Raw genomic sequence first — 13,096 nt, forward strand, 5'->3', positions numbered from 1 at the left:
AAGCCTTAATTTAGAAAAAAATAACGGTTTAAAAACATATTAAAAGGGTGAAAAAATCATTTGATTTTGTTTTAAATTAATTTTATTTTCCTTATTTATTAAACATATATTCCTTAACAGAAAACCTTGAGTAGCTACTGTCTATTACTGCAAATTGTTCCCATAGAAACACCGTAGTAAATAATACATTTTACTCGTGCGATGCGTTTTCATGCAGATGCACATCTGGCTTTTCAATATGTTGTTACATAAAATTGTCTGATACTTTACAATTTAATAACAATCTCTTGAGGCGGTCCCGCACGGGAGTTTTAAAATATTTCTTTAAATGAATTACACGCGTCCCTAAAACCTGCAATTAGTTGAAAACGTTAGCTTTTAATAGTGATCATTGGTATTTCATTTCAGAACACATATTTAACGGGACAACATTTAGCCATCCGAAATATAATAGTAAAACTTATGGATACTGATCTTCTCGCCAAGCAAAGTGAATGGAAAAAAGGGATAAAAGATATAAGGGATATTATAGAAAAGGTACAATTCTTATATCTCATTGACTACCGTTTTATTGTTATATCCATTCATTTAATCTAAAAGTATTTTTGCTACTGTCGAAAGGTGGAGGCAAATGGCTACAAAAACACCGACATGTGGCGCTCGCACTGGGATTTTCAGTTGTATAAAACTCTTGAATTTCAATACATCAAGACGCTACTAGCTCTACACAAGCACTTCCCTAAAGTACGAGTTGATATGGTTTTGCGGTAAGCAGAATATAAACTTTTTTATTATTCTGAAATACAGAGTACGAGACTGTACTGTGTAATATTTTCACTCGTTTCAGTGATCGAACAGTCCGCCTGCAGCCTCCGTTAGAAGAAATACGCGTGCAACACTACAGTCAGCTGCGCCGGCTGGTGTCGCTGCCCAATCACTTCGTGGGTCTGCGAGCCAATATAGCCGACGAGAAATCTATCTTTGCATCCATCGTCGAAAAGTAAGCGTCCCACGTACCAAACGGAGCAATTCTATCGCTAAAGACTAGCAAAACTATCAAATATATATTATATCGTAAAATCAATGTAGTATCTCAAAATTCAGCAACGAGTAGATAGTCGCGTACGTAATATTGAGGGCGGTATCTGGCAGGCACGGCTGGCTCGGCAACCGCGCCGTGCGCGAGCTGGAGGCGGCGCTGCGGGCGGCGCGCGGCGCGTGCGCGCGGTGGGCGCGGCGCGCGGCGCTGGCGTGCGTGCGCGACCTGGACGCGCTCTGCGCGCGCCGTCTGCGCCGCGTCGCCGACTGGGAGGACAACTTCAAGGCCTGCAAGGCGCTCGGCCAGGCGGTGGCCAAGATGACTTTGTGAGTTCCTCGACTTGTAGCTCTGCATCGTGACGAGAATATCGGTTCGATTGACTTAAATTTTAAGTAGTCTGCTACCGTACTGAACGATAAATTGTCATAGTTTGGGCCTCATCGGTTATTAAAGAGAAAACGAATATACGTCTTAGTTGATAAGTAGCGAAAATTCATGAAAACATTCACTTTTCAGTGACGACGAAAAAATAGAATGGATAACTATCGGAACGGTCACGTTGCGTCGCGAGTTTGAAGCTCAAACGCGCAACCTGTGGGCCTGTCTCATGTCGTCCCTGCAAGCGAGCTGTCGCGACGACGCTGTCGCGTTAGAGTCTTTTATGGCCAACGCTACTGTCATGCTAGAAAACAAGGAATTGCCTAAGAACGCTAAAGATTTAGCTGAAATAAGTTCCAAGCAACAGGCGCTACAGGAGCAGATGCCTGAGGTGATATGTTTATACCTCACGCACCGCACGTTTAAATAAACTATATTTTATATAGTAATATATATAATTCTTATAGAAAGATAATCGAAGACTTTGAAAGTTACCTCTATTTATCAAATTATATTATATATTGGTATAGGTATGAAATAAAATATTTCAATATTAATAATAAGATACACTTACATTAAATGATTTATAAGATCATACTATCTTATGTAATATAATATGAATGCAGTAATTGTTAATGTTTATGACCTCAGATGGAGAAAACAGTTGAGGATCTAAAAAGAAAAGGATACTTGCTTCGGACCTGGGGTGGAGATTCATCGATCGATAACACAATACAAGATTGGGAAAAATTGCGCGAACAAATTCTTAGTCAACGAGAAATGTTCAACCATCAGGTATATAATAATACAATTAAAGTTTAAGACACTCCACATATAGTGAACTTTTCAAACGAAGTTTGTACACTTGCGAAATCCAACATAATGAGACGTGATATATCAAAGACTACGTCAATTTAATTAGTATAGTCGCTTCCGATAATTCCTTTGAACGTCTCTCGCTAGGCCGAAATAGTGAAGAGCAACCTAAAGGGGTCCTGGGAGAACCTGCACGGCGAAGTGGAGGCGTGGGTGTCGCGCTGCGGCCGCCTCGAGCGCGCGCACGCCGGCATGCGGCAGCGCGCGCGCGACGCCCTGCGCGCCGCCGCCGACGCGCAGCGCCTGCTGGCCGCGCGCGCGCAGCTCGCGTGAGTGCCCGCCCGCGCCGCGCCGCCGCCTCCCCGACCGGAGTTGACATACTTGTTACCTTGCAGGACCGAGTGTGACAAGTTTAATATGAAACTGGAAATTTCGGACACGTGGAGGGAAGCGGAGAGACTCATGAATGATCTCTTAAGCCTTTGGACCGTGCTGAAAGAATATGATGATGGTAAGTGAGAGAGTCGAAAGAGGTAAAGATATATGGCCTACTCGTACTGGTGCGAACGCCAATAGCGAGTGAGCCTCCTCTGATGTAGTAGATAACGCCGGCGGTCGACGATTTTTTTACCACATATTTGTAACAATGTATTGCATTTTATAAAGTTTCTAAAACTTTTGTCCGGTTCTTTATTATTCGACAAAAAGTAAGCGTGAGTCTTTTGTTTTTATACATTGTTGTGTTGTTTTGTGTTGTGTTTACAAGTGTGACTAACGAATCGGTCAGCAGAGCGACTACCATCTTCCATTAATTGCTCTTTCAATTCGCCAATTTTAATAACCATAGTGTAAATCTAAATTTCAAAGATTTAATTTTTAATATTAAATTATGTAACTGTAACAACTTTAAATAATAACTGCGAATGCTCTAAGTAAGGTGACTTCGACCCACAATTATTTAAATATCTTATAAATATGTAGGTAGTATTTATTTATTAGAATGCATCTAAAATTTTAACGTCAAAAACGAATTGGCACAAATAATACTAGTTTTTGACAAAATAAGACATATTTTTTTTATTTTTAATAGTAACATATATGGCGACATAGTATAATATTAAATATTTTCTTTTTCTGTAGAGTTTGAAGAGCTAGCTGGTCAAGAATGGATAATTTTTCAAAAGAAACTTCACGTTCTCGACGATTTCGTAGCCAAGTGGAACAGTCAATTGGAACCGTATACCAACGTCACCTTATACATAAAACAAGAACTTGAAAATTATTGCGTAAGATTGCTTATTTTCCTCGGTTTTCCTATTTGCGAGTTTTATAATTTTTATAATTTTACCATAACATTTGTCGTCAACAGGACCTTACAACAGCGTTAAAGTACCTACGTGGCTCAGATTTTACCGAGAATCATTGGCGAGAAGTATTTAGTCTTATAGAACTGGAATACATCAAACCGGAAACGCTATTAGTAAAAGATTTGTTGAAAGTTGGACCCAATATCAAGACACAGATGAAGACGTTGCAGGTTCATAATATTTAATTAAATATATTGTCAACACCGCACTATTATACTGATCACACTACTCGCTAGATGAATTAAACTTCGAAGTTCTTGAATAATTCACTTTATTGACTCGCATACAATATTAATATGTAAATCATTTGTACAAAACATCAGCGCGATTTAAAAGACAAGTAATTCCATCTATACAATTTTATGAGAAATAAAACTAATTGACATAAATGACACAAAATATTTTAGACATATATTAACGCTCTCAATCATAATATTTATATTTAATATGGTAGTATATTATACAATACAGTGGAAAGCAAAAATAAAATAAAAAAATGTTTTTGATCATATTACTATTGATCGTTTAAAACAGATCCACTCATCAGATAATCTATCGCCAAGCAGTAATACGCAGTATTGTTCCGGGTTGAAGGGTGAGTGAGCCAGTGTAACTATAGGTACAAGTGACATAACATCTTAGTTCCCGAGGTTGGTGACGCATTGGCGATGTAAGGAATGGTTAATATGTCTTACAGCGCCATTGTCTATGGGCGATGGGTATCAGATACCATTACGTATAAGATTCTATTAAAGTTAGAAGTGCAGTTCTCCCGATCGATTTTGACCAGGGCGGCAATTGAAAAAAGGCTTAGCCTTCTGCACGATACATGTTACACTGCGTCCTTGTATACACAGGGGCATTATTGCCCTATTCCCTCATGCTGACGGCTAATCTGAGACGACCGGAAAGCTTTCAGGCGCACCCAATGGTCCTGTGCGGTTTTTATCATAGGTTATAAACACTGAAGCACTATTTCCAGACGCCGTCCTGCTACCGAAATTTGCTCAACAAAAAATTCCAATGAAATAATTGCATTGACGTGCCATTTAAGCCCAGGACATCAAGACTTGAGGTCATATAGTCAATATATGTACCAACGAGACCGTCAAAGTCAAGAATTCGTAGTATTTTTAGTAGTAGATGGACAAAGCCCGTAACATTTACTTGGGAATGTAATAGAAATATCTATTACGTTGTTATTTTCATCTGTAAGCCAATGTAATCCAACAGATTTTTTGCATTCTAAGTTTTGACTAAAAATTTCGTTTTAAAATGTCATTTGAATTCAATTATGTTTTTTCAATAGGATGTTTCAGTGATTACAAATCAAAGATATAAAATGCGTCTCTAAGAGTAAAAATCAAACAAAGCCAACGGACCTGTTCATTCGGTCCAATATGTCTTGTTCGTCGTCGTCGTGTTTCAAAACTTATATTACTAACTTTTCATCAAAACTTATATGAATGTAACAAAGTAAATTGATAAAATAATGAGTTCATACTTGGATTAATCAAATAGAAAATAAGCGCAGCGGCGTCGAGCGAGGCCACCATCAGATGCGCGCTCAACGAGCTGGAGCTGTGGTTCGCGGGCGCCAGGCTCGCGCTCGTGCAGCGCGCGGACAAGGCGCAGAGGCGAATCAGCATCGTCACCAATTACAAGGAGATGATGTCTAAGGTAGAGGTATCGATTCATTCGGTTATTCGAGACGCTTTTCGGTAATATTTGTGTATACACCGGTGCTTTGCAAAATTGCAAATATATCTCAGTCCCTTCAATGAACCATGGTAAAAGGTACTCACTTCCGGTCTCAAAAATTAATTTGCACCTTTCATAGATCGAGATGGCCCAGTGGTTAGAACGCGTGCATCTTAACCGATGATTTCGGGTTCAAACCCAGGCAGGCACCACTGAATTTACATGTGCTTAATTTGTTTATAATTCATCTCGTGCTCGACGGTGAAGGAAAACATCGTGAGGAAACCTGCATGTGTCTAATTTCAACGAAATTCTGCCACATGTGTATTCCACCAACCCGCATTGGAGCAGCGTGGTGGAATATGCTTCATACCTTCTCCTCAACGGGAGAGGAGGCCTTAGCCCAGCAGTGGGAAATTTACAGGCTGATTATGTTATGTTTATTTATAGATCGAGTAGATATAATGAATTTAGCAAGAATGTACAAAATGATAATTTGCGGACACTGGCTGTACTAAACCGTGGAGTATGGTGCAGGTCGAGGAGCAGCAGTGGGTGGTGTCGTCGGCCGGCGCGGCGGGCGCGTCGGGCGGCGCGTGGGAGGCGCGCCTCGGCGCCGCGCACCGCCTCGCGCGCGCCGCGCACCACGCGCAGCGCAGGTGGGTACCCCGGCGGGCCATCAGCTGCTAGGGATAACACTTTTAGAATATTTCACGTTGCCAATTTTTTTTGGGTAGCTGCTAATGTATAAAATACTGTATTCCATTTGGAAAATCCTTCTTTTCTAAGAAAGAGAGTGAAACGATGTTATATGAATAAGACGAGTCCTTGAAAGGTCGAACAAATTGCAAACATCGACACCGCTGTCAATAAATTAAAATTTCTTTATTCAATATTAAATTAAAATGGACCTGGTTTTTTTTTAATTTTTATGGGTTCGTAAGCTTACTAATTGCAAATATTTTTTGAACACAATTATATATCGCAGTATATATTTTTATTTAACAATAAAAACAGTTTCCTATGATATTATAATAAAACCGTATACAGTACAGGGCTAAAATCCTCGTTTGTTTAGGAAAACTAAAAACTTAAAGTCTGATTGAATAACATAAAATTTGATTGGTAACATTTAATCGGATTGGTCAGAATATGGGTTTTTATCCAATCGACGCATCCATGAAGTCCATAACGTTAGTGTGAGCTTCCAACTATGCCATCCGATTTTATAACTGTTAATAGTTCAAAAATCAGACAAGCAGCTTTGATAAAGGTTATAATAAGTATTTTTTCAAAACACAAATGCGGTGTATATAAGTACCTATACTAATGTATAGAAGTGTTTAAACCATTTCGATAAGTGTCGTTAGGTTGTTATAAATATAAAATTAAATGATGATAATATTCTCTTGACCCATTTCGTCCATTGCAATTCGCAATCAAGGGAGACTAACGAACTCCACAGCACATATTGTATTGCGCAAGTGTGTACAGACACAGGTACGGCAAATCCGAAAAGACTGAATAGAGTTCGGGTACAGGACCAACAGCTCTTTTTTCTTTAAATAATTGTAATTCGTAAAATGTGTTTTTTTATTAAGGTAAAGTCTACGTGTTGTCCTATACTTAGTTTTAAACTATATTATTTTTTATATCAGAGATCAAAGCAGTTCATATTTTTGGTTATAAAATGTATAGGATGTGATTCGTCGTGAGTTTTTATATTTGTTAAAAATTATCATATAGAATCTGCAACGAATGCAACAGTATAATTTCCAAGTCTGTGTAAATAATCTGGATTTCGATTACAATCTGATTAATATAGTTAGAACGTCTCTATGACTAAATTACTACCGTATAAAACATAAATAATCTTCCCATTCCGTACTTAATTTAATCACTTCACCTCGGTCAGCTTATTAAAATTAAAAGTTTTGCCGTCGCAATAAGTAATCGGTAAACATACCTTTATATATTTTAAATACATATTATTATCTAATTTATATCTCATTTAATCATCTAAATAAAGTGCATTCTTGTCTTTCATAAATAATTAATTGACGCTGTAACATCATCGTTTTCAAAGTTTGTCAATTCTAATCAAACTTTATAAGATTTTAAATTAACATGGTTATTTTTATTACTAACATTATCTAAAACGGGATATTTACCATGTTTTTTATTTTTATTTGGTGGAGCTCGATATTTCGACATTATCTACGAATGTCTTGTTCACGAGACTGACGTTTGCGGGTAGATGTTGACGGCATTAGAAGTGTCCATATCGGACTACCTCCTTTCTCGTACGTTTGCTGCGTAAACACTGGTTACCACTACCACTGTCACTTTCACCCCTACTATTTGTTTTATTTACACTCGAAACTCGATCCCGTGTTTTACAAACGAAACTCACTGTATCGATTCGCGAATTTTTTATATTATTATCCGGCCGAGAAACATACAACCACCTAAATTATACGGACTACCCAAAATACATAAGCCAAATATCCCGCTGAGGCCGATAGTAAGTCAGATTGACTCGCCCACCTATGAATTGGCAAAACATGTATCTAAAGTACTACAACCGTTAGCAGGCCAGACAAAATCTCATGTCAAGGACTCCAGACGATTTGTTGACATCTTGCGTTCGACTACGGTTGACCCTGACGACTTGATGGTCAGTTTTGACGTCGAGTCATTATTCACGAATGTGCCGGTCTCTGAATGTATGGATGTTATAAAGGTGAAATTACAGCTAAATAACATACCGGCTGAATATATAAAATTGCTACACCATTGCCTAGAGACCAGTTACTTTGTTTACCAAGGCGAGTACTACCTGCAGATAGATGGTGTGGCAATGGGGAGTCCAGTCGCTCCTCTAGTCGCCAACATCTGGATGGAACATTTCGAGGAGATAGCCATGTCAACGGCAAAGGCTGTAACTACTATTAAACTGTGGAAGAGGTATGTAGATGACGTATTTGCCATCATAAAGGGGGACAGTGATAGTGCAACGAATTGCTTAAATCATTTGAACAGCATCCACAGCAAAATTAAATTCACCTGTGAAATGGAGAAGAACAGAAAAATGGCATTCCTTGATGTTGAAATTGGAGTACGTATGGACGGCACTGTGAGCCATACTGTCTACAGGAAAACAACGCATACCGACCGATATCTTCATGCTAACTCACACCACCATCCTCGACACTTAAACGCTGTAGTAGCATCTTTGACCAATCGCGCATATGACCTTTGTGATGAAGACCACCTACAATCTGAGCTAGCACACGTTGAAAAGGTCCTACAGCGGAATGGATATAAAGTGGGAAACACAGCTACACGGGATCATAAGTTACTGCGACAGTACAGGGTTGAAAGACAACCAGCATTTATGCCATATGTTAAAGGAGTGACAGATAAGATAGCTAGAGTCCTGGGCAAATATGCGATGAAGACTATCTTCACTCCTTTCAAGAAGATAGGACAAATGTTGCGTTCACCTAAAGATAGCTTTCCCCTGGAAAAAACCCGGAGTTTACAAAATCGACTGTAGTTGTGGTAAATCCTATGTTGGACAGACGAAACGTACGGTATCTTGTCGTATCAACGAACATATCAAGGCGGTAAAAAACAATGATACCAAGAAATCAGCCATCGCGGAACATCTTCTGGAAGCCGGACCGAACCATTGGATCGAGTTTCATAATGCTCAGATACTCGCGACAGAACGCCATTACATACCCCGACTGGTACGAGAAGCCATTGAAATTACTAAATATAGTAATTTCAATAGGGAAGATGGGTTTCAACTGTCAAAAGTATGGAATCCAGTGATAAAATTATGCAAACCCTTGAATAATAATATAAAAAATTCGCGAATCGATACGGTAAGTTTCGTTTGTAAAACACGGGATCGAGTTTCGAGTGTAAATAAAACAAATAGTAGGGGTGAAAGTGACAGTGGTAGTGGTAACCAGTGTTTACGCAGCAAACGTACGAGAAAGGAGGTAGTCCGATATGGACACTTCTAATGCCGTCAACCTCTACCCGCAAACGTCAGTCTCGTGAACAAGACATTCGTAGATAATGTCGAAATATCGAGCTCCACCAAATAAAAATAAAAAACATGGTAAATATCCCGTTTTAGATAATGTTAGTAATCAAACTTTGTTCTCATCTCAATATAAAGCTATTGTCAATTACGTAATCGTCTAAATAAAAATAAGCAAGACGAATATCACATCATCACATGTTGTTAAAGGGAAAAAAACTTAACATATGTTTTTAATCTTCCTAACGTTTCGTAGGATTTAGGATCCATCCATACTTACAAATATAAAGGTTATGTAAAAAATATTTTTACAAAATTATTATAATAAAAATAGTTGTTACAATTATTATGTACTTGATATCCATTACTGGCTTCGCATGGGTAGAAAAAAGGGCCTATTTAAAACTTTTCTATTGAAGGACAAACATTCTCTCAACTCAAGTTACATATAATTATTCATAGAGTACAAGCATAAAATATTCGTTTATATTATTAAGAAGAAGATAAATAGTCAATATACATAAAAGCAGTTAATTTTCATTAATTTCTTATTTTTAACTTACAGTCAATACAATTTGTTTTATATTTTATACATTTTCATAATACGTTGATACTTAATGTTTTGTAATTTTAATGCTTGCTGATAGCGTTTTTCAAAATGTAAGTTGGATTTAAAAGAGTAACAAACGAAATCTGCTTTGTACTTAATAACAATTATGCACTCCGATGTTCACGCTCTGTAGCCACGTGCTAGACAGATGTGTCTTTTCGGATTCAAAGTAATATTAAATCTCTCTAAGATTTTTGTAAAATAAAAACAGTAATGATATCTATAAGTGTAAACTTATCAACTTTATTTGTATACAGACATAAAGTTTGTAATTTTTAAGCAAAAATATAATTTATTTTGTTTGGCTGTTAAGTTTACCCGCTCACGTCTACCGTTTATTTATTTTAAATATACAATAACTTATCACAAATCAAATGATGTATGTAAATGGTACATGTAATAAAACTATTTGTAAAAATATCGTAATATATCATACGGATGTAAAATATTATGGTTATGATTTAATTGCTTACACCACAAAATTATCTAAATAAATGCACGTTAATATTTACGCATTCTAGCCACTGGGGCATCTCGGTTCTCTAAGGTTCTTTACTATGTGATCATTTACTGTAAAAATAAACATGAGCTGGCACAAAAGTATAACTTTTATGTGCAAGTTCATGAGAACAAATACATTTTTATACAACACGTTTTATAATAATATGGATAAATTATAACTACTCTTATTTAATATTTCTTTAGTTGAGTATTTGCATTTTTTTACTAGTAATATAACAAGATTTTAAAGTTATAAATAGTTACCTAAAATTTTAAATTAAACAAGTCGCAGTATGCAACGATATAACTTTACTTATCTCGATAACCCACCATTCAGTTCATTGAACTGAAATGTGGATTTCATACTTCCTAGTCGACATCCAAAATTAGGCGACATGCAATAAAGATAAAGATAGACTAGGCAATGAAACATGTCTACTTAACGAGACCCATGTGAGGCTCTGAGCTTTCGTAATATGTACGCATATTTGTATTTTTTTAGAGTTATTGAATTGTATATATGTACTTATATTATTTATACTTTGCCTATTTAAACATGTTAGTTCGCAATGTTTTGTTTATTTCAAAGCTTGCAAGTTTGTTGCTAATTAGTTTTTTGTCTACACTCATCTTGTTCCGGATCTATTTAAACGCCAAGCGCACGTATCCTTTCACCTAACTGGTAAGGGTTTGTTAAATCGCATTCAAATTTATCATTGTCCATTATCCACGGTGGTAGTTGACAAACGTTTTTTGATATTACTAATATACTACAATTATTATAATTACATATTACATATGAATAAAAATATTATTGAATTAAGACATGGTAATACCATGTCTTAATAATTTCGTAAAACTTTGTCGCGAAATTAAAAGATTAGTCATATTTTTATTACTACCTATATCCTATAAATATTTTAACTAGCCTATTAAAAACGTTCAGATTTGTTTAGCTGTGTGATAGATATTTACAAAAACATTTTATTTAGTATTCATTTAAAACAGACATTTGAAGGCAATCAATTCATTAATTTCAATTTTGATTGATATACCGAAAATGTATACGGATAGTGCTGTAAATGTTGGTCAGATAAACGGCTCGGTCAATGCGATGTTTAAAATATACTTATTGATGAAAAGGGCGGCGCTGAAAAACATGACGTTTTAAACAAACAGTGAATGATTTTATTACATTTAATACATGTTTTACGAGCTTTTGTGCCTAAAGATACATAGGAAATATTAGTATAAACAAATATTGTACAGTACACTCTAAGCAATGAGACTAAGTAACTTGGTTACTGAAAATCGCTTTATTCACACGGGTGCAGTTTATTAATAAATATATCATATATAAAAAATATTTATACCTTACAAACAAACAAAATGTTTACCTCTTTATAATATTAGTATAAATTAAGTTGAATATAAAATAATATTTGTCAATTTTATTTTATCGTTTAGTATTTTTATTATTAAGATTTGAAGGTAAGACAAAGCTTGATCAGTAGCTGCCAATTTATCACTACTGAACTTTGACACCGTAACCGTATTTTAAGATGAACCCTTATCAAGACGAAAGCGTTCATTCACATTTATAGATGACGCACTCTACAAGATTGTAAAGAACGGACATTCATAGTGTAAGAACATTCATTCTCACGTGTACAATAAACTCATTAATCGTCTTATATAAAAAAAATCGTATCCCTGACAAAGTCTTAGTATAATGTTGTACAGGCGTTGTATACAAAATTCTTAGAAATTATTCTTTGAAATCATTTAGATTCCCTATATACCGATAATATAATATATTATAGATAATTAATTGACTCTGTGTTTGCGTGTTCTTTGTAATAATAGTTACCGCTTGTGGTCAAATTTTTGTTGAATAATTTATGTATCGGTCTCCTCCTTTTTTAATAAAATTATATAAAGAATTATAACAATTTTCGTTGTTCACGTATATAAATTATAATATACATATAAAGTTCATGCAATGGAAACTTATGTTTCTTACACATATACATTGGAATTAAACAATGTCATAAGCTAAATACCTGTTTGTTTAAAAGAACCGACACTATCAAAATTATATAAAATATTCGGTAGATATACCCAGTAGATATGCCCAAAATAATAATAAATCCATTTTACATATTTTGTGGCCTCACTTCATTTTTGTTCTATTCAGCTTGACATTGATAAAGGGTTATCAGTTACACTGTCGAAATTGTAACAAGTTATCTAAATAGTTAGAAGACTAAAAAAATAATTTGCCTCATAATGTTTGGATTTTAGACATTTAATGAATGATACCTAACTCTATACAAATGATTAATTAAATGAACTGGTCTAAGTGTTAAGTTACCTTATGTCATACGAAATTTGACACCGTAATATGTATAATAACAATTTAACATTTGCAAATTATGTGTGTGCCTTAGTGACCCAGTTTATTTTGATCTATAATACTTTTCGAATGCAGTCAGAATATAACTATTGTCTCCCGCGTTATTTAAAGCGTAAACTGTGAACGTATGTTCAGTAAAGTGTTACTAACTTCTAAGGTTCACTTCATTAGACATTTTGTGTGGTTAAGTTCATACTAAATAATGTATTGG

The 13,096-nt window shown here is 35.8% G+C and overlaps 1 protein-coding gene across 1 annotated transcript; it reads left to right on the top strand.

The window, feature by feature from the left end:
- Window positions 1-411: 411 nt before the first annotated feature.
- Window positions 412-8,860, top strand: LOC113397607 (cytoplasmic dynein 2 heavy chain 1-like). The gene is made up of 13 exons (XM_064218213.1): window positions 412-537; window positions 622-767; window positions 848-1,000; window positions 1,153-1,365; window positions 1,556-1,808; window positions 2,069-2,212; window positions 2,381-2,562; window positions 2,629-2,744; window positions 3,374-3,519; window positions 3,603-3,770; window positions 5,122-5,280; window positions 5,839-5,960; window positions 7,756-8,860. Exons 1-13 carry the CDS (start codon window positions 463-465, stop codon window positions 8,858-8,860), a joined length of 2,982 nt encoding a protein of 993 aa, XP_064074283.1. The 5' UTR covers window positions 412-462.
- Window positions 8,861-13,096: the final 4,236 nt, after the last annotated feature.

Source organism: Vanessa tameamea, chromosome 3 (genome assembly GCF_037043105.1).
Source record: "Vanessa tameamea isolate UH-Manoa-2023 chromosome 3, ilVanTame1 primary haplotype, whole genome shotgun sequence".
In the NCBI taxonomy this organism is placed as follows: domain Eukaryota; kingdom Metazoa; phylum Arthropoda; class Insecta; order Lepidoptera; family Nymphalidae; genus Vanessa; species Vanessa tameamea.